The following is a 26273-nucleotide window of genomic DNA, read 5'->3' on the forward strand; positions in this document are numbered from 1 at the left end:
CTTTACTGTAACTTTTGATCAATTTAATGCATCCTTAATGAATAAAAGTGTTATTTTATTCCCCCCCCCCCCCCCCCCCCCCCCAATTATTATTTTTTATTTTTTCCTCCCGAAAAATATTGGCCACAACTTTCAACACTGATAATAATCATAAATGTTTCTTGAGCATCAAATCATCATATTATAGTGATTTCTGAAGGATCATGTGACACTGAAGACTGGAGTAATGATGCTGAAAATTCAGCTTTGATCACAGGAATAAATTACACTTTACTATATATTCACATAGAAAACAGATGATTTACATGACAAAAATATTTCACATTTTTTACTGTATTTTTAATCAAATAAATGCAGCCTGGGTGAGCAGAAGAGACTTCTTTTAAAAACATTAAAAATCTTACCGACCCCAAACTTTTGAACGGCAGTGTATATATATATATATATATATATATATATATATATATATGTATATAAGTGACTGTAAGAAGTATATATGTAAATATGAAGTCTTCAGTGCAGCAGTACAGTATATTAATCCTCTGATGTTTAAAAGTTTTCCACCGTGAGTGATGACCTTTGACCTCCACTCATATGCCATTGTGTTTCTGAAAAAAAGCCTGTGGATTTGATGTGAAACTCATTTTGGAGCAAAACTACTGAGAATAACCTGAAGGTCGATGTGTTCTCGCAGGTGAAGGTGTGTTTGTTCAGAGAGACAGCCTCAGTGTGTGTGTGTGAGAGGAGGAGGAGCTGCAGGTGTATATAAGTCTCGGAGCATCAGTGTGTGTGTGTGTGTGTGTGAGAGATGTCTGAGTCTCTGCTGCGCGTGTGTGTTCTCTGTGTGCTCGCGCTCTCAGCGCTCTCGTCCGCTTGCTACATCCAGAACTGCCCGAGAGGAGGAAAGAGATCCGAGCCCTTCAGACAGGTAATACACCTTCATCATCACTCCATCATCATCATCACCATCACCATCATCATCATCACTCCATCATCATCATCACCATCATCACCATCATTATCATCACTCCATCATCATCATCATCATCACCATCATCACCATCATCACCATCATCACTCCATCATCATCACCACTCCATCATCATCATCACCATCATCACCATCATCACTCCATCATCATCATCACTCCATCATCATCACCATCACTCCATCATCATCATCACTCCATCATCATCACCACTCCATCATCATCATCACTCCATCATCATCACCACTCCATCATCATCATCACCATCATCATCATCACTTCATCATCATCATCACTCCATCATCATCACTCCATCATCATCATCACTCCATCATCATCATTTCATCATCATCATCATCACCATCATCATCATCACTCCATCATCATCATCACTTCATCATCATCATCACTCCATCATCATCACTCCATCATCACCATCATCATCATTTCATCATCATCACCATCACCATCATCATCATCACTCCATCATCATCATTTCATCATCATCATCATCATCATCATCATCACCATCATCACCATCATCATCACTCCATCATCATCATCATCATCACTCCATCATCATCATCACCATCATCACTTCATCATCATCATCATCATCACCACTTCATCATCATCATCACTCCATCATCATCATCACCATCATCATCATCATCAGTCCATCATCATCATCATCATCACTCCATCATCATCATCACCATCATCACCATCATCATCATCACTCCATCATCATCATCACTCCATCATCATCACCATCATCACCATCATCATCATCACTCCATCATCATCATCACTCCATCATCATCACCATCACTCCATCATCATCACCACTCCATCATCATCATCACCATCACCATCATCATCATCACTTCATCATCATCATCACTCCATCATCATCATCACTCCATCATCATCATTTCATCATCATCATCATCACCATCATCATCATCACTCCATCATCATCATCACTTCATCATCATCATCACTCCATCATCATCATCACCATCACCATCACCATCATTTCATCATCATCACCATCACCATCATCATCATCACTTCATCATCATCATCACTCCATCATCATCATCATCATCATCACCATCATCACCATCATCATCATCACCATCACCATCATCATCATCACTCCATCATCATCATCACTTCATCATCATCATCACTCCATCATCATCATCACCATCACCATCATCATCATTTCATCATCATCACCATCATCATCATCATCATCACCATCATCATCATCACTCCATCATCATCATCACTTCATCATCATCATCACTCCATCATCATCATCACCATCACCATCATCATCATTTCATCATCATCATCATCATCACCATCACTCCATCATTATCATCACTCCATCATCATCATCACTCCATCATCATCATCACCATCATCACCATCATTATCATCACTCCATCATCATCATCATCATCACCATCACTCCATCATCATCATCACTCCATCATCATCACCACTCCATCATCATCATCACCATCATCACCATCATCACTCCATCATCATCATCACTCCATCATCATCACCATCACTCCATCATCATCATCACTCCATCATCATCACCACTCCATCATCATCATCACTCCATCATCATCACCACTCCATCATCATCATCACCATCATCATCATCACTTCATCATCATCATCACTCCATCATCATCACTCCATCATCATCATCACTCCATCATCATCATTTCATCATCATCATCATCACCATCATCATCATCACTCCATCATCATCATCACTTCATCATCATCATCACTCCATCATCATCACTCCATCATCACCATCATCATCATTTCATCATCATCACCATCACCATCATCATCATCACTCCATCATCATCATTTCATCATCATCATCATCATCATCATCATCACCATCATCACCATCATCATCACTCCATCATCATCATCATCATCACTCCATCATCATCATCACCATCATCACTTCATCATCATCATCATCATCACCACTTCATCATCATCATCACTCCATCATCATCATCACCATCATCATCATCATCAGTCCATCATCATCATCATCATCACTCCATCATCATCATCACCATCATCACCATCATCATCATCACTCCATCATCATCATCACTCCATCATCATCACCATCATCACCATCATCATCATCACTCCATCATCATCATCACTCCATCATCATCACCATCACTCCATCATCATCACCACTCCATCATCATCATCACCATCACCATCATCATCATCACTTCATCATCATCATCACTCCATCATCATCATCACTCCATCATCATCATTTCATCATCATCATCATCACCATCATCATCATCACTCCATCATCATCATCACTTCATCATCATCATCACTCCATCATCATCATCACCATCACCATCACCATCATTTCATCATCATCACCATCACCATCATCATCATCACTTCATCATCATCATCACTCCATCATCATCATCATCATCATCACCATCATCACCATCATCATCATCACCATCACCATCATCATCATCACTCCATCATCATCATCACTTCATCATCATCATCACTCCATCATCATCATCACCATCACCATCATCATCATTTCATCATCATCACCATCATCATCATCATCATCACCATCATCATCATCACTCCATCATCATCATCACTTCATCATCATCATCACTCCATCATCATCATCACCATCACCATCATCATCATTTCATCATCATCACCATCACCATCATCATCATCACTCCATCATCATCATTTCATCATCATCATCATCATCATCATCACCATCATCACCATCATCATCACTCCATCATCATCATCATCATCATCACTCCATCATCATCATCACCATCATCACTTCATCATCATCATCATCATCATCACCACTTCATCATCATCATCACTCCATCATCATCATCATCATCATCACCATCATCATCATCATCAGTCCATCATCATCACTCCATCATCATCATCATCATCACTCCATCATCATCACTCCATCATCATCATCATCACTCCATCATCTTCATCATCATCATCATCTTCGTCATCATCATCATCATCAGTAATTACACCGGTACCTAAATAACCATGCCCAAAGGTGAATAATGATTTTAGGCCTGTGGCGCTAACTTCTATTGTTATGAAATGTTTTGAGAAGATAATGGTGTCATTTCTTAAACAAGATGTTGGTGCGTTTTTAGATCCGTTTCAGTTTGCTTACAGGCAGGGGCGTGGCACAGACGACGCTATCAGTAGCATTTCACATCTGGTCAGTAAACACCTTGAAGACCCCAAAGCCTATCCACGTATTTTATTTGTTGATTTTAGTTCGGCTTTTGACACTATACAGCCTCACATGCTCATTCAGAAACTGAAACACATGAATGTTAATTATTTTATTCTTAACTGTTATTTTTCATTTTTAACAAATCGTACTCAACAAGTTAAAGTGAATAATGCTCTTACGGAGCCCAGGCCAATCAGCACTGGTGTTCACCAGTTCACCAGCCCTTTTTACATTATATACTAACGTTTGCCTCAGACACCATATTGATAATTATATTATTAAATTCTCCGATGATACAGCAACCCTTGGTAAAGATAAAAGTCCAGCCGCGTATTATACAGAAATTGAGGAATTTGTTCAGTGGTGCGATGATAACTATCTTATGCTAAACGTAACCAAGACTGAGGAGATGGTGTTTGACCCAAAAGCTATAGGTGACACCAGGCCTGTAGTAATTAACAGTGTACCCATTACTCAGGTTAGCTCCTAGAAGTACCTGGGTGTACACATCGATAATGCACTGACCTGGAAGGACCATGTTATTTACATCTCTGTCTGCTCCAGACTCCAGCAGAGGATGCATTTCTTACGAAGACTTAGATTGTATGTAGTACAACAAAAATGTATGTTGTTGTTCTATCACGCAATATTAGAGAGTATTTTAAAGTACGGTATTACAAGCTGGTATGGTAACCTGACAGTACAATCAAAATCACAGATCGCTCGTCAAGTAAAGACAGCTATGAAGATTATGGGGGTCAAAAACAGAAAATCTATGAGCAGTCGGTTATCAGACAGGCACAAAAAATAGTTTCTGACCCGACACACATCCTCCATTCAGAATTCCAGCTTTTACACTCTGGTAGAAGATTTAGAGTTCCTAAATGTAGGTTAAACCGTTATAAAAATTCTTTCGTACCTATGTCCATTAAGCTCATTGACTCTACTATGTAGTGTGTGTAATGTGTTCTTTTTGCAATCTGTAGGTTTTGGGGTGTGTAATATGTTGGTTGTTGAGGTGTGTGATATGTCATTTGTAACGATTTGTAGGCCATAGAGAATGTGCAATATGTCAATTGTGTATTTTGTAGGCCAGATGGAGTGTGCAATATATAAGTTGTGTATACTAGGGGTGCTATTAGTGTGCAGTATGATAACTGTGTATCAGATAGGCCTTGTGGAATACATCAGTTGTGTATTTTATGGGTACTATAGAGTGTGCAATTGCGTATTTTATGGGCCTTAGGGAGAGTGCAATATGTTAATTGTAATTTTAATGTGTGCTATGGAGTATGCAATATTTAAGTTGTGTGGAAGGCGTTACTGTGTCTACTACTACATATATGTACTTATTTAAATGTATATGAGGGAATGTTCGGGAGAGGACGTGCTAAGGAAATGTTGTGAACTGTCTTTTGTGCCGTTTCTGTAAAAGCTACGGAATGGACAGTGTCCAAAACAAATTTCCCTTCGGGGACAATAAAGTATTTCTTAATCTTAATCTTAATCATCACTCCATCACCATCACCATCATCACCATCACCATCATCATCACCATCATCATCATCACTCCATCATCATCATCACTCCATCATCATCATCACCATCATCACCATCATCATCATCACCATCATCATCATCACTCCATCATCATCATCACTCCATCATCATCATCACCATCACCATTATCACCATCATCACCATCACCATCACTCCATCATCATCATCATCATCATCATCATCATCACTCCATCATCACCATCACCATCACCATCATCACCATCACCATCACTCCATCATCATCATCATCATCATCATCATCATCATCATCATCATCACTCCATCATCACCATCACCATCACCATCATCACCATCACCATCACTCCATCATCATCATCATCATCATCATCATCATCATCATCATCATCATCACCATCATCATCATCACCATCATCATCATCATCATCATCACCTTCAACATCACCATCATCACCATCACCATCATCACCTTCACCATCACCATCATCACCATCACCATCACCATCATCACCATCACCATCATCACCATCATCATCACCATCATCATCATCATCATCATCATCATCATCATCACTCCATCATCACCATCACCATCACCATCATTCATCATCATCATCACCATCACCATCATCATCATCACCATCATCACCATCACTCCATCATCATCACTTCATCATCATCATCATCATCATCATCACTCCATCATCATCACTCCATCACCATCATCATCATCACTCCATCCCCATCATCACTCCATCACCATCATCATCATCACTCCATCATCATCATCACCACCATCATCACCATCACCATCATCACCATCATCACCATCACTCCATCATCATCACTTCATCATCATCATCATCATCATCACTCCATCATCATCATCACTCCATCACCATCACTCCATCACCATCATCACCACCATCACCATCACCACCATCATCACCATCACCATCATCACCATCACTCCATCATCATCACTTCATCATCATCATCATCATCATCATCATCATCACTCCATCATCATCATCACTCCATCACCATCACTCCATCACCATCATCACCACCATCACCATCACCACCATCATCACCATCATCACCATCACTCCATCATCAAAACTTCATCATCACCATCATCATCATCACTCCATCCCCATCATCACTCCATCACCATCACTCCATCACCATCATCACCACCATCACCATCACCACCATCATCACCATCATCACCATCACTCCATCATCATCACTTCATCATCATCATCATCATCATCACTCCATCATCATCATCACTCCATCACCATCATCACCATCACTCCATCATCACTTCATCATCATCATCATCACCATCATCATCATCACCATCATCATTATCATCACTCCATCACCATCATCATCATCACTCCATCATCATCATCACTCCATCATCATCATCACTCCATCACCATCATCACCATCACTCCATCATCATCACTTCATCATCATCATCATCATCATCACTCCATCATCATCATCACTCCATCATCACTTCATCATCATCATCATCATCACTCCATCATCATCATCATCACCATCATTCCATCACCATCATCACCATCACCATCACTCCATCATCATCATCACTTCTCCATCCCTCCATCTTCTGTTTCAGGTTCATCTGCGAGTTCGCAGAATAATCTATATAATATATGCAGAACTGCTTAAAAACTATTAGCAACTTCATTTAGTTTAACTTGATGTACTAAAATAACAAACTAAAACCAAAAGGAAAAATGAATATAGAAAACAATATAGACATTTAAAAAAACTAATAAAACTAACAAAAAACAAAAAAATTACTAAAAACTAAACTAAAATTAAAAAGAAAAGGGAAAATATTTAAATAAAATAAAAAATTGAAAGGAAAAATTAATAAAATATATAGACATTCAAAAAAATCTGATCAAACAAAAAACCATGTAGACATTAAAAAAAACTTACAAAATTACTAAAACTGAACTAAAATTAAAAAGAAAATGGAAAATATAGAAGTAAAGATTTATTTAAAACATTAATAATTTGACAGAAATGGGTTTCCCATTCACTCCATCCCTCCATCTTCTGTTTCAGGTTCATCTGCGAGTTCACGAAATAATCTATATAATATATGCAGAACTGCTTAAAAACTATTAGCTAATAACTAAATATTTATCAATGTTTCAAGATGATTCAATAGCAATATTGTATATCATGTAGGCCATTTATGATATACAAGGCTCCATGTGTATATCATATACAATATACATATAATATACACAATGTTTTATTATTTTACTAAAAATGAACTAAAATTAAAAAGAAAATGGAAAATATGTTAAAAAAATATTTATTTGATGTACTAAAATAAACTAAAACTGAAAGGAAAAATTAAGAGAAGAAATGTATAGACATTATGATTACATTATGTCACAGGACTATATAGAAACAATATATATAAATAAAAAATCTGATAAAACTATATAGACATTTTTTAAAAATTACCAAAACTGAACTAAAATCAAAAAGAAAATGGAAAATATAAAAATGTTTTTAAAATATTAATAAAAACTAAAATAACAAATAAGTGCAAGAACAAAATTGTATTCATAATGGTTTGTCAGTTTAATGTAACTATTAATTAATAATATGAATGAAAGAAAAATAATAAATTAATACAAATAAATATCTAATAACTAATATCATTATAATACCTCCTTAACATGACATTTATGTTATTGTCAATTTACAAAAGGAAAATATTATTATAAATAATAAAATTGTTATTAAAAATATTAAATATTTTTTATGAAAAAATGTATTCAATTATTCTTTTACAGACTTATGTTAACTTAACTGTGTCACAATTTAATAATTTTAGCAGATTGTAATGACAAAGCAATTGTGTGTGTGTGTGTGTGTGTGTGTGTGTGTGTGTGTGTGCGCGCTTGTGTGTGTGTATGTGCATGCGTGTGTGTGTGTGCATGCCTGTTTGCGTGTGTGCATGTGTGTGCGTGCGTGTGCATGTGTGTGTGTGTGCGCCTGTGTGTGCATGTGTGTGCGTGCGTGTGCATGTGTGTGTGTGTGTGTGTGCGCGCCTGTGTGTGTGTGTGTTTGTGTGTGTGTGTGTGTGTGTGTGTGTGTGTGTGTGTGTGTGTGTGCGTGCGTGCGTGTAGTGTATGGCGTGTGGTCCTGGGAATAGGGGCCGGTGTGTGGGCCCCAGGATCTGCTGTGGAGCCGGGCTCGGGTGTCTGCTCGGGTCTCCAGAGACGCTGACCTGCATGGAGGAGAATGTCCTGCCCGGAGCCTGTGAGTCGAGCGGGTCGCCCTGCGGGGCCGAAGGGGGCCTGTGTGCCGCTCCGGGTGTCTGCTGCCACTCGGGTGAGCAAAACACCTCCTCGTGTCACACATCACACACACACACAGGGCACTACTTGAACGATCTAAGCGCATGGTCTAATGCCTTGTTAAAAAAACACACACTTGCGGTCTTGGCCACTTGAGAGCGTCTGTCCCATGTCTTAAAAATGCCAGTGCACTTAATACACACAAAACCCACACTATCTTAAGCGTATCCCATCATGCTTTATGTTCGGGAACTCATGTGTCGAGGAAAACATTACACTGAAATTTAAATTAATTAGATGCACATAATTTGGTAGTAAAAGATAAATTTTATTGGTGCAAAGATGAGTATGGTGTGTTTGGCTTATTTTGTACAACATTTGCAACTGTTTTAAATCACTTAATTAGAAGCACCACAAAAGTCTTCATTTAGTTAAATAGCAACTTCTTAACAGACATGTAGATGTTTATTTTAAAGCATTGAAAATATAATAAATAAAAGCTCTATAAACACTTGCAAGTGTTTTTTTTTGCAGGACTATAAGTGTGTCCCATCGAGTAATCAAAAGTTTTAAACACACTTTCAGTCTTTACGCCAACTTGAACACTTGGGCCACACAGAGTAAATACGTCGTACAAGTAGACAAGTGGTCAAGTGCAAAGACTGCAAGTCTGGGTATTTGGACAAGGCAATAAAGGGCACAGCACAAGCGCACTTAATGTGTGTCTGAATCCACTTCTGCTAGTTTAACGACGGGTAAAATGGTCGGCGCTCCCGGCGCTGTTCACACCGAACACGAATTGAGCGTCAAATTCGCTTCTATCGCGTCTAGTTTGACGCTTGAACATCTTGAATCCAAGTGCGCGTCCAAAGCGAAATAGACGAGCGTATAAAGCGAGCGTTTGAAGCGAAATAGACGAGCGTATCAAGCGAGCGTTTGAAGCGAAATAGAGGAGCGTATCAAGCGAGCGTTTGAAGAGAAATAGACGAGCGTATCAAGCGAGCGTTTGAAACGAAATAGACGAGCGTATCAAGCGAGCGTTTGAAGCGAAATAGAGGAGCGTATCAAGCGAGCGTTTGAAGCGAAATAGACGAGCGTATCAAGCGAGCGTTTGAAGCGAAATAGACGAGCGTATCAAGCGAGCGTTTGAAACGAAATAGACGAGCGTATCAAGCGAGCGTTTGAAGCGAAATAGAGGAGCGTATCAAGCGAGCGTTTGAAGCGAAATAGACGCACGTATAAAGCGGGCGTTTGAAGCGAAATAGAGGAGCGTATCAAGCGAGCGTTTGAAGCGAAATAGACGAGCGTATCAAGCGAGCGTTTGAAGCGAAATAGACGAGCGTATCAAGCGAGCGTTTGAAACGAAATAGACAAACGTATCAAGCGAGCGTTTGAAGCGAAATAGACGCACGAAAAAAGAGCGTTTAAAGCGAATTAGAAACGCGTATAAAGCGTGCGTTTGAAGCGAAATAGACACGCGGAAAAAAGAGCGTTTGAAGCGAAATAGACGCGCATATAAAGCGAGCGTTTGAAGCAAAATAGACGCGCGTATAAAGCGGGTGTTTGAAGCGAAATAGACGCACGTATAAAGCGGGTGTTTGAAGCGAAATAGACGCACGTATAAAGCGGGTGTTTGAAGCGAAATAGACACGCGTAAAAAAGAGCGTTTGAAGCAAAATAGACGCGCGTATAAAGCGGGTGTTTGAAGCGAAATAGACGCACGTATAAAGCGGGTGTTTGAAGCGAAATAGACACGCGGAAAAAAGAGCGTTTGAAGCAAAATAGACGCGCGTATAAAGCGGGTGTTTGAAGCGAAATAGACGCACGTATAAAGCGGGTGTTTGAAGCGAAATAGACACGCGGAAAAAAGAGCGTTTGAAGCGAAATAGACATACGGAAAAAAGAGCGTTTGAAGCGAAATAGACGAGCGTATAAAGCGGGTGTTTGAAGCGAAATAGACGCACGAAAAAAGAGCGTTTAAAGCGAATTAGAAACGCGTATAAAGCGTGCGTTTGAAGCGAAATAGACACGCGGAAAAAAGAGCGTTTGAAGCGAAATAGACGCGCATATAAAGCGAGCGTTTGAAGCAAAATAGACGCGCGTATAAAGCGGGTGTTTGAAGCGAAATAGACGCACGTATAAAGCGGGTGTTTGAAGCGAAATAGACACGCGGAAAAAAGAGCGTTTGAAGCAAAATAGACGCGCGTATAAAGCGGGTGTTTGAAGCGAAATAGACGCACGTATAAAGCGGGTGTTTGAAGCGAAATAGACGCACGTATAAAGCGAGCGTTTGAAGCGAAATAGACGCGCGTATAAAGCGAGCGTTTGAAGCGAAATAGACACGCGTAAAAAAGAGAGTTTGAAGCGAAATAGACGCGCATATAAAGCGAGCGTTTGAAGCGAAATAGACACGCGTAAAAAAGAGCGTTTGAAGCGAAATAGACGCACGTATAAAGCGAGCGTTTGAAGCGAAATAGACACGCGTAAAAAAAGAGTATTTAAAGCGAAATAGACGCGCGTAAAAAAAGAGTATTTAACGCGAAATAGACGCACGTATAAAGCGGGTGTTTGAAGCGAAATAGACGCACGTATAAAGCGGGCGTTTGAAGCGAAATAGACACACGGAAAAAAGAGCGTTTGAAGCGAAATAGACACGCGGAAAAAAGAGCGTTTGAAGCGAAATAGACGCACGTATAAAGCGAGCGTTTGAAGCGAAATAGACACGCGGAAAAAAGAGCGTTTGAAGCGAAATAGACACACGTATCAAGCGAGCGTTTGAAGCGAAATAGACACGCGGAAAACAGAGCGTTTGAAGCGAAATAGACACGCACATAAAGCGAGCGTTTGAAGCAAAATAGACACACGTATCAAGCGAGCGTTTGAAGCGAAATAGACACGCGTAAAAAAGAGCGTTTGAAGCGAAATAGACGCACGTATAAAGCGGGTGTTTGAAGCGAAATAGACGCACGTATAAAGCGAGCGTTTGAAGCGAAATAGACACGCGTAAAAAAGAGCGTTTGAAGCGAAATAGACACACGGAAAAAAGAGCGTTTGAAGCAAAATAGACGCACGTATAAAGCGAGCGTTTGAAGCGAAATAGACACGCGTAAAAAAAGAGTATTTAACGCGAAATAGACGCACGTATAAAGCGGGTGTTTGAAGCGAAATAGACGCACGTATAAAGCGAGCGTTTGAAGCGAAATAGACACGCGTAAAAAAGAGCGTTTGAAGCGAAATAGACGCACGTATAAAGCGAGCGTTTGAAGCGAAATAGACACGCGTAAAAAAGAGCGTTTGAAGCGAAATAGACGCACGTATAAAGCGAGCGTTTGAAGCGAAATAGACGCGTAAAAAAAGAGTATTTAAAGCGAAATAGACGCGCGTATAAAGCGGGTGTTTGAAGCGAAATAGACACGCGTAAAAAAGAGCGTTTAAGCGAAAAAGACGCGCGTATAAAGCGAGCGTTTAAAGCGAAATAGACGCGCGTATAAAGCGGGTGTTTGAAGCGAAATAGACGTACGTAAAAAGCGAGCGTTTGAAGCGAAATAGACACGCGTAAAAAAGAGCGTTTGAAGCGAAATAGACGCACGTATAAAGCGAGCGTTTGAAGCGAAATAGACACGCGTAAAAAAGAGCGTTTGAAGCGAAATAGACGCACGTATAAAGCGAGCGTTTGAAGCGAAATAGACACGCGTAAAAAAAGAGTATTTAAAGCGAAATAGACGCGCGTATAAAGCGGGTGTTTGAAGCGAAATAGACACACGTAAAAAAGAGCGTTTAAGCGAAAAAGACGCGCGTATAAAGCGAGCGTTTAAAGCGAAATAGACGCGCGTATAAAGCGAGCGTTTGAAGCGAAATAGACACGCGTAAAAAAGAGCGTTTGAAGCGAAATAGACGCACGTATAAAGCGAGCGTTTGAAGCGAAATAGACACGCGTAAAAAAGAGCGTTTGAAGCGAAATAGACGCACGTATAAAGCGAGCGTTTGAAGCGAAATAGACACGCGTAAAAAAGAGCGTTTGAAGCGAAATAGACGCACGTATAAAGCGAGCGTTTGAAGCGAAATAGACACGCGTAAAAAAAGAGTATTTAAAGCGAAATAGACGCGCGTATAAAGCGGGTGTTTGATGCGAAATAGACACGCGTAAAAAAGAGCGTTTAAGCGAAAAAGACGCGCGTATAAAGCGAGCGTTTAAAGCGAAATAGACGCGCGTATAAAGCGGGTGTTTGAAGCGAAATAGACGTACGTATAAAGCGAGCGTTTGAAACGAAATAGACGCGCGTATAAAGCGAGCGTTTGAAGCGAAATAGACGCCTGTATAAAGCGGGTGTTTGAAGCGAAATAGACGCGCGTATAAAGCGGGCGTTTGAAGCGAAATAGACGCCTGTATAAAGCGGGTGTTTGAAGCGAAATAGACGAGCGTATAAAGCGGGCGTTTGAAGCGAAATAGACGCCTGTATAAAGCGGGTGTTTGAAGCGAAATAGACGCCTGTATAAAGCGGGTGTTTGAAGCGAAATAGACGAGCGTATAAAGCGAGCGTTTGAAGCGAAATAGACGCGCGTATAAAGCGGGCGTTTGAAGCGAAATAGACGCCTGTATAAAGCGGGTGTTTGAAGCGAAATAGACGAGCGTATAAAGCGAGCGTTTGAAGCGAAATAGACGCGCGTATAAAGCGGGCGTTTGAAGCGAAATAGACGCCTGTATAAAGCGGGTGTTTGAAGCGAAATAGACGCACGTATAAAGCGAGCGTTTGAAGCGAAATAGACGCGCGTATAAAGCGGGCGTTTGAAGCGAAATCGACGCGCGTATAAAGCGGGTGTTTGAAGCGAAATAGACGCGCGTATAAAGCGGGCGTTTGAAGCGAAATAGACGCGCGTATAAAGCGGGTGTTTGAAGCGAAATAGACGAGCGTATAAAGCGAGCGTTTGAAGCGAAATAGACGCGCGTATAAAGCGGGCGTTTGAAGCGAAATAGACGCCTGTATAAAGCGGGTGTTTGAAGCGAAATAGACGCGCGTATAAAGCGAGCGTTTGAAGCGAAATAGACGCGCGTATAAAGCGAGCGTTTGAAGCGAAATAGACGCGCGTATAAAGCGGGCGTTTGAAGCGAAATAGACGCGCGTATAAAGCGGGCGTTTGAAGCGAAATAGACGCGCGTATAAAGCGGGCGTTTGAAGCGAAATAGACGCCTGTATAAAGCGAGTGTTTAAAGCGAAATAGACGCACGTATAAAGCGGGCGTTTGAAGCGAAATAGACGCCTGTATAAAGCGAGCGTTTGAAGCGAAATAGACGCGCGTATAAAGCGAGCATTTGAAGCGAAATAGACGCCTGTATAAAGCGAGCGTTTGAAGCGAAATAGACGCGCGTATAAAGCGAGTGTTTAAAGCGAAATAGACGCGCGTATAAAGCGAGCGTTTGAAGCGAAATAGACGCCTGTATAAAGCGAGCGTTTGAAGCGAAATAGACGCGCGTATAAAGCGAGTGTTTAAAGCGAAATAGACGCCTGTATAAAGCGAGTGTTTAAAGCGAAATAGACGCGCGTATAAAGCGAGTGTTTAAAGCGAAATAGACGCCTGTATAAAGCGAGTGTTTAAAGCGAAATAGACGCGCGTATAAAGCGGGCGTTTGAAGCGAAATAGACGCCTGTATAAAGCGAGCGTTTGAAGCGAAATAGACGCCTGTATAAAGCGGGCGTTTGAAGCGAAATAGACGCGCGTATAAAGCGAGCGTTTGAAGCGAAATAGACGCGCGTATAAAGCGAGTGTTTAAAGCGAAATAGACGCGCGTATAAAGCGAGTGTTTAAAGCGAAATAGACGCCTGTATAAAGCGAGTGTTTAAAGCGAAATAGACGCCTGTATAAAGCGAGCGTTTGAAGCGAAATAGACGCCTGTATAAAGCGGGCGTTTGAAGCGAAATAGACGCCTGTATAAAGCGAGTGTTTAAAGCGAAATAGACGCGCGTATAAAGCGAGTATTTAAAGCGAAATAGACGCACGTATAAAGCGGGCGTTTGAAGCGAAATAGACGCGCGTATAAAGCGAGCGTTTGAAGCGAAATAGACGCCTGTATAAAGCGAGCGTTTGAAGCGAAATAGACGCGCGTATAAAGCGAGTGTTTAAAGCGAAATAGACGCCTGTATAAAGCGAGTGTTTAAAGCGAAATAGACGCGCGTATAAAGCGAGTGTTTAAAGCGAAATAGACGCCTGTATAAAGCGAGTGTTTAAAGCGAAATAGACGCGCGTATAAAGCGGGCGTTTGAAGCGAAATAGACGCCTGTATAAAGCGAGCGTTTGAAGCGAAATAGACGCCTGTATAAAGCGAGCGTTTGAAGCGAAATAGACGCGCGTATAAAGCGTGCGTTTGAAGCGAAATAGACGCGCGTATAAAGCGGGCGTTTGAAGCGAAATAGACGCCTGTATAAAGCGAGTGTTTAAAGCGAAATAGACGCACGTATAAAGTGGGCGTTTGAAGCGAAATAGACGCCTGTATAAAGCGAGTGTTTAAAGCGAAATAGACGCACGTATAAAGCGAGCGTTTGAAGCGAAATAGACGCACGTATAAAGGTGCTTTTTGAAAAAAAAAGTTGCTAGGGTAGTCTAAAAAGTTGCTAAATCTATCAACAAAATTGCTAAGTTGGCAACACTGTGACCTCTTGGGGAAAATAAATAAATAATATAACATGATATTTCATGGCTCTAGATGGGCTTATATCTCAATATGAAGTAAATGAGCTGTTCCTCTAAGCGAAATAGACGCGCGTATAAAGCGAGTGTTTAAAGCGAAATAGACGCCTGTATAAAGCGAGTGTTTGAAGCGAATTAAACGCGTTCAAGGCGAAATTCGCTTCTTGTGGGAAGAGCGAGTGCTAGGCGGCGATTGTCTGTTTGCAAGATGGCTGATGTTGATCGAGCATTCATCGAGAGTCACTGATCTGTATTTACTCTGGAGAGCAGAACAGCGGCATAGGGTTCATCGTCGCCGTGCCCAGTTTGGCGAGTTTGGTTTAGCCACTTGCTCCAGGAGCTGCGCCTGGATGACGGCGTACTTCCGCCTGGCCCGCGCCCAGTTTGATAACCAGTTGTCCCGCATCGGAGCGAGGATCACCCTCCAGGGCACCAACTACAGGCGATCTATCCCAGCTGCGTTTATCATGGCACTTCACCACGTGACAGCAGCAAGCAGGCTCCTGATTGGTTAACGCGCCGCGAACAGACACCAATTCGGGCGTCAGACGCGAATTCGCTTCAAGCGAGTGAATGCACAAAAAGCACCAAATAAAATTACTCACATAGACCTTATAGCCCCGCCCCTTCGCTCATTGTATTTTGTCTTCCGGTTTTCACAGCGATTTCCACATTTCCACAGCGATCTTAAGGAATTATGAATGAACCGCTCAAGTCTATTTCGCTAGCTTGTACGGCGTGTTGTTTGGATTAGAGTCAGTTTCCAAAAGTTGCTAAAAAAGTTGCCAAATAAATTTTAAAAATTGCTAAATTTGTTGCAAGGTGCTTTTTGAAAAAAAAGTTGCTAGGGTAGTCTAAAAAGTTGCTAAATCTATCAACAAAATTGCTAAGTTGGCAACACTGTGACCTCTTGTGGAAAATAAATAAATAATATAACGTGATATTTCATGGCTCTAGATGTGCTTATATCTCAATATGAAGTAAATGAGCTGTTCCTCTGGGTCTTAAAGTCAGTTTCTTTTCAGAATGCATTCAGATACACATGTAGACATTGTAAAAAAAAAAAAAAGATTTTGGTAAAGTTTTAGCATTTGTAGTTACTGAAGCATTCCACTCATTCCTAAGGGGCTCTAATTGAGGGAAGGATTTGTAAATTTTTAAAATTTCAACCACAAAACTCCTCGAATCCGTTATAATAAAAATAATTTTGTATTCCTGGTTCAAGTGTGGTCTTGGACTCCTCTGATGATTACAACATTTTCAAAATTATTTTCCGGGTCAAAATGACCCGAGAAAAGGGTAAGTGGGGCAGGACGTTTAAATGAAAAGCGTGTGTATTATAGGGCCGTTATACAGACCCACACCACAGATTCTCGGACAGATAAAGCTAATGCGTGTTTTTAATCCGGCAGAGGGATGTTCTCTGGATCCAGAATGTTCTGAAGACGTCAGGTTTCTTCCGGCTGAAGACAGCGTTGGACTGAAGAGTGTTTCAGGAGAAATGCTCCTCCATCTGTTGAATCTGGCCTCGAGGAGACAGAAGCCCTTCTGATCGTGATCTGTGTCTGTAACTCATTCACACGTGTTGCTCAACTTTTAAATACTGTATGTAGTAAACGGATGTGAACGTGAATCTGGTTTGCTCGTTTGTCTTCGCAGTTCTCTTAATCTTGTTATCTTCAGCACTTTGGGTTGAGTTTATTGTCCCAAAAGTGACATGACTCATTACAGCCTTTGTATGATTATAATACAAATATCTCAACATTTAACATCTTGAAACCAGCCTCCGGGCGTTTCTGGAAGCTCCTGTTGATCCTCTAACTGTCTTTGGCAGATCCTGACAAGCAGGTTTGAAACTCTTTTATGGCCTAAACATAAATCAAGTGCACAGGATGCTTGACTTTATGCTTTAATGACTTTAAAATAAAGATAAAAAATCAAATTCATTCAAATGTTGTACCACAAACATCAGAAAAGGACAAAAAGTGTTGCATACTAATGAAAAAGACTCTAAATGAAAGAAGCATGCAAGAATTAAAGCTAAACAAATGCAGCCTATTTCAACTTGACAAGATAGTCTTTTGTTCCACTGTAAACACACATATACTGTAGGCCGTTTGGTTGAATGATTATGCAGTTTGTTTATTACAAGCCACCGTACTGTGTCTGTCGTCACATCCAATCAGAATGCATCGGCTGGCAGTTATCTAATGTTCGGATTAACTTAGTCATTTACATTCGATGTGATAAATGACTCATACCAACATATACAAACTTTCTACACATATTTTAAATACAGAATATGAATAAATAAATATATTCAGCTTCAGCGCCATCTTCTGGTGAGACGGGGGAATTCATTAAGTGCGACCATCACAGTGCATTATGGGTATTTTCTAGCCGTTGAGCGTATAGGTTGTACACTCAATTACTGCATTGTGGATTAAACAAAAATATATATATTTTGGGCAGCAAACACTAAATATGGGTTTGGTTCATACAGGGATAAAAAGTACCCCATGTGTAAAAGGAAATACTCTGCTGTATCTTTAATACTGTGGGCCTAACTTTCTGCCAGAGGTCCTGGACATCTTGTTCAGACACACGCCATCTTGGATTCGATCAAATACCAACTGATAAAAAAAATCAAAACCTGACAACCTCTGCTAGAAATCCTATAACGGGCCATGTTTGGATCTTCCAACCTGACCAGTGGCGTAACGAGCCAACACCGGGCCCTTACGCAGGATTATCGAGACGGCCCCTACTACAGCACGCGATGACACAATGTGCACGAGTAAGCTAGCATGAAGAGGACAGGATCATAGAGACACAGCATATAAGAGATGAGATGACAGGAGTATAGCCTACGACAACAAACAAACAAACAAACAAACACTGGTGAATGCAGCGCACCATAACACATGAAGAAAAACTGCTGGTGACGGCGCACCATAACACACTGTTACTCACTGCTATGACACACACACATAGGCCTGGGTCCAAATACATAAAAAAGATGCTCACTTAAATTATAGCTGCATTTCCCGGGCTTTCCTCTGTGCGAAGTTGGCGATTAAGCTTCCTTCCTATTTTTGGTAATTTACTCATTAATTTCTCAAATTCCTCTTTTCGTTTTCGCTTTTGAAAGCCACTTTTGTGTTTGTTATTTGACGACGACTCCATATCGATATTGTGATATTGATCCGTCTTAGAGTTCAATATTTTTACTGTTTTGCAGGCAATGTGCATGTTAAAGGTGCAATGTGTAAAAAAATTGAGTATCTATTAACAGAAATGCAATATGACATCCATAACTATGTGTTCAGTGGTGTATAAAGAACTTACCTAATAAACCGTAATGTTTTTATTACCTTAGAATGAGGCGTTTATATCTACATAGACGCGGAAATCCCCTTCTATGAAGGTCGACATATTGTGACGTCATGTTTCTACCGTAGCCAACAGCGAACAAACAGCGTTACAGAGCGCGTTTCGTCACTACCTTGAAAGAGAAGCCGCAGAAAGCTAGAAGCTAGCCATAAACACCGTGAGTAGTGACTTTTCCCTTGTCAGTGGTGTAAAATATGTAGTTGGATTGTTTCATGTAACTTAGTTCTTCTCCCTCGCTGTGTTATGGCTTTGCTATGTGGGGATAAATGTGCTGGTTACGTTCGTGAGACAGCTGATTAGTACTCTTGTCATTGACCGTAAAACAGTTACAGGAATCACCAACCCGTCGATCTTGGAAGCATTTTAAGTCGATCGCGAAGAGTTTTCAAAATCGAAGAAAAAAAGCCTATTGTGTGTAGTAAATGGTGTCTAGGGGATGCGGAGGCGCGCGCGCTGTTACAATCATGCCATTTTTGCCGCACGCACCTTTGGGCTCATGCGGACGCGTCGAGTTTAAACAAGGCTTAACGCTTTAACCAGCTCAGCCACAGTAACAGCTCATATTAGTCAGCTAAACGTTTATTTTCCTGTTAGATAAAATATATAGTTGCATAGTTTCATGTGGTTCTTTTCCCTCGCTGTATTATGGGTTTGCTATGTGGGGGGAAATGTGCTGGTTACGTTTGTGAGACAATCAGCTGATTACTATTATTATATTATATATTAAGACCCATGATCCTCATCTGACTATGGCTTTGTAAACTTTATCCATGATGTGGTTTATAATGGACTGCAGAAACAGTTACACACTCTTGGCTTACTCTGGCTATTCTCTGCTGTGTCAGACGACGATGTTTGTCCAGTTTTAGCCACCGTAGCTTCTTCGAAAGGGAGGGGTGAGCAGTGGGCTGAGCCCTCAGTGTAACTCGCAACCGAACCGCTAGATGTCGCTAAAAATCACACACTGCACCTTTAAAGGCAGGGTAGGTAGAAATCCCCAAAAATACTTTTTTCCTTGAACTATCGTTCAATGAACGTGTTCAGGCACAACACTGTAAGCATATAACAACAAACCAAACGTGAAAAAACGGACCAGGTAGAGTTCACGGTGAACATATGAACAAAGTTTAGGCAGTTTTTTCACGTTCTGGCTGTTCTGAAAGTTTTATCAAAATGAAAACAGCAAGATTACCTGTCCAGCAGAAATAAAGCCATCATGGAGTCACTTTTCAGCCCCTTGAGATCCCTCAGTTGTCGCCACCGCTGGAAAGCCCGCCGATATTGACTCTCATATGATTTCTTAATTTATCCAAAGACTTTTTGTTCATAACCTTTTCAAATACTGTCTACCTTTTTTTAACTTGTTTGACTTCGCTGCCTCTATATGCAGGTACTGAGAATTTTGACTGTTCTTTCTCTGCCATAATTGTTATTACTAGCTTCCGTGCCTCTTCAAACGGGTGCGCGCATTTGGGCTGCTCCTGTATCAGCAGAGGTGGTATCCATGGTAGCGAGGGAGAGTGACAGTCGCCCCAGCCAATCATTTTTTTGGTCCCGAATGGAATAATGAGCTGTGTTTATTGCAGTCCTGAGAGGACTACATACACTCGAATTTTATAATTTCTTTTCCAGAGTACTTACGTTTTAATTATGCATTGATATATAAAGACAGTTTAAACAAATTTGGAAAAAAGTAATTTTGGGGATTTCTACCTACCCTGCCTTTAATTTGTTCCAATTCGAAACACATTACACCCAAATCCACCATTGTTCGTTTCACACATGTATTTAATGTTCAGTAATATATGTTGTTGTCATTATTTATTCAAATAAATTCGCGATAAAGTAAAAAGCGATCGGACTAAAATAGTAAAATGCGATAGGGCGCCCCGGCTGTCAATCAATATCTTCCAGTCACTCGGGCCCCTGATTGGTCCGGGCCCGTAAGCCTCCGCGCGCCCTGCTTTCCGAGAGTTACGCCTGTGAGAAGGACAGTGATCCAAAAACAAACATCAAAATCAAAACAAAGATGAAACTCCAAACTCATCCGGCATTATAGGAGAAACTCGGAGCTGTTATCTTGGAAAAATGGAGGTTGCCAAAAGTATGTAATAAAAGGGGGAATATAATTGTTTTGGGAAAAAAACACTTTTATTTCATAATGTGATTTCCCCCCCAAAACACACACACACACACACACACACACACACACACACACACACACACACACACACACACACACACACACACACACACACACACACACACACACACACTTTCAATTATTTTACTTCAAGGTTAGAATTTTGCTATTTGTTTTAATAAACTCATCAAAAGGAATAACAATGCAGATTAAGTTTTTTTACAGCCATATTTTTTATTACAAAGAGGGCAAATAATTCTGACCGGCACATATTTCGTCCAGATGTATTTTCTCACATTTATTTTGAGTGCATCTTTTAAGAGGACGTCTATTCCATGGCCAAGCTTTTTGATAAAAAAAAAAAAAAAATAATAATAATAATTAAGTTTTGGATATGACTTTCACATTCTAAAGAGCAGGATTTCTTGGAAGGTAAAAAGTGAAACAATATTAAAAGAGAAAGTTGCATAAAACAGACAAGCTTGAACATAGACAGCACAATTACTGCGACACACCCATAAGACACGCATTACAACTGTCCGTAATGAAATCAACAATCAACACACACCTGAGAAACTCCTCATCACGCATAATTTACCTTTATGTGCTCATGTCACGCATCACCTGCAGCAAATCCAGATCAATAAAACCAACCTCAGCTGGAAATGATGATGTGCTGCAGGGGAATGTTTCATATAAAAGATATTTTCTTTGGTGTGATTTATGAGTTCAGACAGGCCAGGTGATGAGGGCGGGAACAGGATTTGCGTAATTTGTGTGTTTAAAATGATCTTTCTGTCTTCATTCACTGTCATTCTTGTTTCAACGATGGAGCTGAAATCATCTTCCCTCCTCCTGCTCATGTGTGTCGCCATCATCCTCCTCACCGAAGGTCAGAACAGTCAATATTAGACACAACATGATGCTCTTCCTCAGTGTTTCTGTCTCGTTTTCCAGCACAGATATCTAAATATTCTGAAATCAAGATACATTTAGGCTGGAGAAGCAGCAAAACAAAAAGTCTTGTTTAATGAAAAACTGATCAAAGTGAAGAAAGTTTGTGCAAAATGTCTGTCGATAGGGTCAAAAAAAATTCCCTCTGAGTCTGAATTAAGATTATTTTTCTGACTCCATTGGCAGATATTTGTATAAACTCACTTCATTTTTAATTAATATCTTTAATGTCTTAATATTAATGTCTTAATATCTTCAGTCATTCAGCTTCTCCAGTAAATGTATCTTGATTTAAGAATGTTTCGATATTTGTGCTGGAAAACGAGACGGAAACACTGAGGAAAAAAACGTAAGAAAAACCAACAACATTGATTTTTTCCCCTCTTTCTGCTCTCTTGTTATACGTATAATTCTGACTTCTATTAAATGTTTAGTGCAGATTATTACATAGTTATGTATTTGTTGCTTTAATGCAAAATGACGTACATTAATGCAATGCATTTTTTTTCTGGCAATCGGGTAAAAACGCATTTTCCATTTGAATTAAGTTTATTTTTCTGATTTCATGGTCAGATATTTGTTCTTTATTTAAGTAAAAAATCCCTTCATTTTGATTCTTTTTTCAGACTTAATATCTTCAGTAATTTTGCTTCTTGATTTAAGCATGTTTAGATAGGCTATTTGTGCTGGAAAACAAGACAAAAATACTAGGCAAAAATAAAACACTTGATTTTTCCTCTTTCTGCTCTCTTGTAATATGTAATTCTGACTTCTATTTTGCAGTTTACTACATTCACATTTATGCATTTGTTGCTTTTATCCAAAGTAACGTGCATTAATGCAAAGCATTGTGCACGAGTCTTTCATTAAGCTCATGCATATCCTGGGAATCGAGGACATGATGCTCTACTGTGAATGAAAGGCTTTAGTACATATAGTTATTAAGCTTCTGTATGTCATAAATACACAGTAAAATGCGTCGTAACATGCATCGCTCTGGCGCAGAGAATATAAAACATGCCCTCTATAATTAAAAACGTGTCTGTGTTTCTCATTCTTGTTTTCTGAGCTGAAAAACATCGTACAGGAGGTCTTTGTTGCAACAGGGTTTTATATTGAACACAGATATTCAATAGAAGATCCTGCTTTTTGTTCCAGCGGGTACCAATGCCATTCCCACATGCTGTCTGGCTGTTTCCAAGAAAATCCCATGGCCGATGATTCGTAATGTCAGGAAATACGAGACACAGAGCAGATCTGGCCGCTGTGAGATTGATGCACTGATGTGAGTGTTTATCCTTCACTCCACTTTTCTTCAAAATCACCCCAAGTCCTCAACTTATAGTCCTACTTAATTTTTTTTTTGTCCAGAAAGCTTATTTTATTTAATTTTTATACAATTTTTTTCTATTTTTAAATGCATTCTTTTTAAATTTACCTTTAAATTACTAGATTTGACCAATACATAATAAATAAACAGTATTTAAGCACATTCCTCACATTCTTTCAACTTAAATTAAAAAATAACACAATTTCATGTTAAACCCTTTTAATTTAGCTCAAAATATCTTACATTGTGTGTCTTTGCAGACCTCTTGTGGAAAATAAATAAATAGTATAAGATGATATTTCATGACTCTAGATGGGCTTATATCTCTATATGGAGTAAATGTTCCTCTGGGTCCTAAAGTCAGTTTCTCTTCAGTGCGCAAATGCATTCAGACACACATGTAGACATTATACTTTTTTTTTTTTGGCAAAGTTTTATTATTTTTAGGTTTTTCTATGTGTACTGAAGCATTCCTCGCATTCCATTCATTCCTAAGGGGCTCAAATTGTTACTTTTTAATTTTTTAAACACAAAACTGCACTCAAAAAAATAATCTGTTGAACCAACTTAATTAAATTAAGGAACGCTTTTCCACGAAATTGAATTATATTTATCCAACAAAATCGAATTTGTTTGAAATGATTTGTTGTAATCTTGCTGTATGAACTTAAATTAATTTGGTCAAGACTACTAAAATAATTGTGTCATTGCTACTAGATAAAGTTTTTGTCAAGTAACCTAGATTTAATTTTTGTCCTGCCTAAAATCAACAACATTATAATTTTAGCTAGTTTGGCTCTATAGTATTTCCAATGATAGTAGCCACTTAGCCTGGCTCCGCCCTCCTACACACTTCCGCTCAATTTCATTTTCCTTCAGTACTACGTCTGGGATTGCGTTGTAGACTTTGGTTTTCTCCGATCAATTTTTTACCGGGCCAATCAGCGAACAGAGGGAGTGGCTGAGAACGATGACGTTGATGTCGACTCGTGCGTTATTTTGAGTTGTAGTTCAAAATAAGAAAAGTGCGAGCGAAGCCATTCGGTCCGTTGTGGCAACGCTGCCGAATATCAAGAAGTTAAAGCCGGAGCAAGAACAATATTTGCTTAGTTTTGTGTTTATGGCCATCCTCCCACGGGGTTGGGGAAAAGACATACGTCACGACCAAACGTCAGCGATTGGTTATGGCAGATTATAGAGTGACTCTAGGCAGATCCAATAGTTTTAGACTTCAATAGAATAACCGTCTATACAAGGAAGATAACGCTTGTCAATGGGGCGGTGCCAGATTCTCTGTACAAATGAAATGTACGAGAGTCTGGTAGAACCAGGCTAGTGGTCACTAGCATTCAATTTAATCAGAACAACAATTTATATACTATTTATAGATAAGACTTCTGTAAGTCTGCAAGTGAGGTTTAATGTGTATATGAGTTCGCACACCCTAAACACAGTCGTCACTCTTCTGCATAATGGTAACCACAAAATTCAAAAACATTACATAAAGTCCTCTAAGTTTCTTGCATAACTGAACATTAAATACTAACATCAACTAACAACATCTTGCCATTTACTGGAAAACACATAAAATAACATTTTAATCCCTAAATTTACCCTCCTAATGCAGTCCCTTGCAAAGCATGCTGGGAGCTACAGATCCACTGCCAAGATAGTTGTCAACAAAAATAATTCAGGTAGTTTTCACACAAATTAATTAAGTAAACTTCTGTTTTAAATATATTAGGTTGATTGAACACAATTAAATTAAGTTGTGACAAAATATTAAACAACCGTGTTACTTTTGCTTATTTTAATTAATTAAAAGAGGCAAAATTTATTTTTTTGAGTGTGTTTATATTCGTGGTTCAAGTGCGACAACAGTCCCGGGGTCTTGGACTCAAATGAAACTCAAAAGAAACACTCAAATGTTTAATTTGATTTTTTTAAATGAGTTTCGGGTCAAAATGACCCGAGGGAAAGATGAGTTAAACGAGCACAAACACGTATGAATCATGTGCTCCAGTATTTACTGTGTCTCCTGCTCTCCAGATTATACATCGGAAACAAAAAGATCTGTGCTCATCCCAAACTGAGGAAACACTTGGAGAAGATCAAGAAGAATCGCAAACCCAAGCGGGCTTGAATCATCTCTATAATCCAGGAGTCATGGATAGTTCCAGACATTATTAACTACAACATACTGTATATATTCTTTGTATGATCTTCTTTTTTAATGAAATAAAATATTTTTTTCTTAACAGTTTTTTAATGTTTCACCGCAGTGAAATGGTTCCATGATGTAAAAGAAATGATGAGTCGGATGATAATTTTACCCGATTTGATTAGGAAAGTATTGCAAACAGTCAATAAATAAATGAATAAACACTCAATCAATAAGTTGATAAATAGCCTAAATAAATCAGTCAATAAATAATCAATAAGTCAATAAATAAACAAACAATAAATAATCAATTAATAAATAAATAAGTCAATAAATATCAATCAATAAGTTAATGCCAGTAAATAAATAA

The 26273-nt window shown here is 39.5% G+C and overlaps 2 protein-coding genes across 2 annotated transcripts; both read left to right on the plus strand.

Moving 5' to 3' along the window:
• Nucleotides 1-808: 808 nt before the first annotated feature.
• avp (arginine vasopressin) lies at nucleotides 809-17480 on the plus strand. Its single transcript, XM_077217556.1, has 3 exons — nucleotides 809-928; nucleotides 9068-9272; nucleotides 17335-17480. The coding sequence occupies exons 1-3, from the start codon at nucleotides 809-811 to the stop codon at nucleotides 17472-17474; spliced, it is 465 nt and encodes a 154-aa protein (XP_077073671.1). The 3' UTR covers nucleotides 17475-17480.
• Nucleotides 17481-22267: 4787 nt separating this feature from the next.
• ccl27a (chemokine (C-C motif) ligand 27a) lies at nucleotides 22268-26207 on the plus strand. Its single transcript, XM_077217576.1, has 3 exons — nucleotides 22268-22350; nucleotides 23571-23697; nucleotides 25792-26207. The coding sequence occupies exons 1-3, from the start codon at nucleotides 22287-22289 to the stop codon at nucleotides 25883-25885; spliced, it is 285 nt and encodes a 94-aa protein (XP_077073691.1). The 5' UTR covers nucleotides 22268-22286; the 3' UTR covers nucleotides 25886-26207.
• Nucleotides 26208-26273: the final 66 nt, after the last annotated feature.

The sequence above is a fragment of the Siphateles boraxobius genome, unplaced genomic scaffold (genome assembly GCF_051911475.1).
Source record: "Siphateles boraxobius isolate OS27281-9 unplaced genomic scaffold, OSU_SipBor_1 74, whole genome shotgun sequence".
Taxonomy (NCBI): domain Eukaryota; kingdom Metazoa; phylum Chordata; class Actinopteri; order Cypriniformes; family Leuciscidae; genus Siphateles; species Siphateles boraxobius.

Bases quoted from the DNA above. Each gene is read 5' to 3' on its own strand.
- avp (XM_077217556.1), top strand. From the start codon at position 809: ATGTCTGAGTCTCTGCTGCGCGTGTGTGTTCTCTGTGTGCTCGCGCTC. The intron at 929-9,067 runs GTAATACACCTT...GCGTGCGTGTAG, and splicing joins GATCCGAGCCCTTCAGACAG to TGTATGGCGTGTGGTCCTGG. The intron at 9,273-17,334 runs GTGAGCAAAACA...TTAATCCGGCAG, and splicing joins GGGTGTCTGCTGCCACTCGG to AGGGATGTTCTCTGGATCCA.
- ccl27a (XM_077217576.1), top strand. From the start codon at position 22,287: ATGGAGCTGAAATCATCTTCCCTCCTCCTGCTCATGTGTGTCGCCATC. The intron at 22,351-23,570 runs GTCAGAACAGTC...TTTTTGTTCCAG, and splicing joins CATCATCCTCCTCACCGAAG to CGGGTACCAATGCCATTCCC. The intron at 23,698-25,791 runs GTGAGTGTTTAT...CCTGCTCTCCAG, and splicing joins TGTGAGATTGATGCACTGAT to ATTATACATCGGAAACAAAA.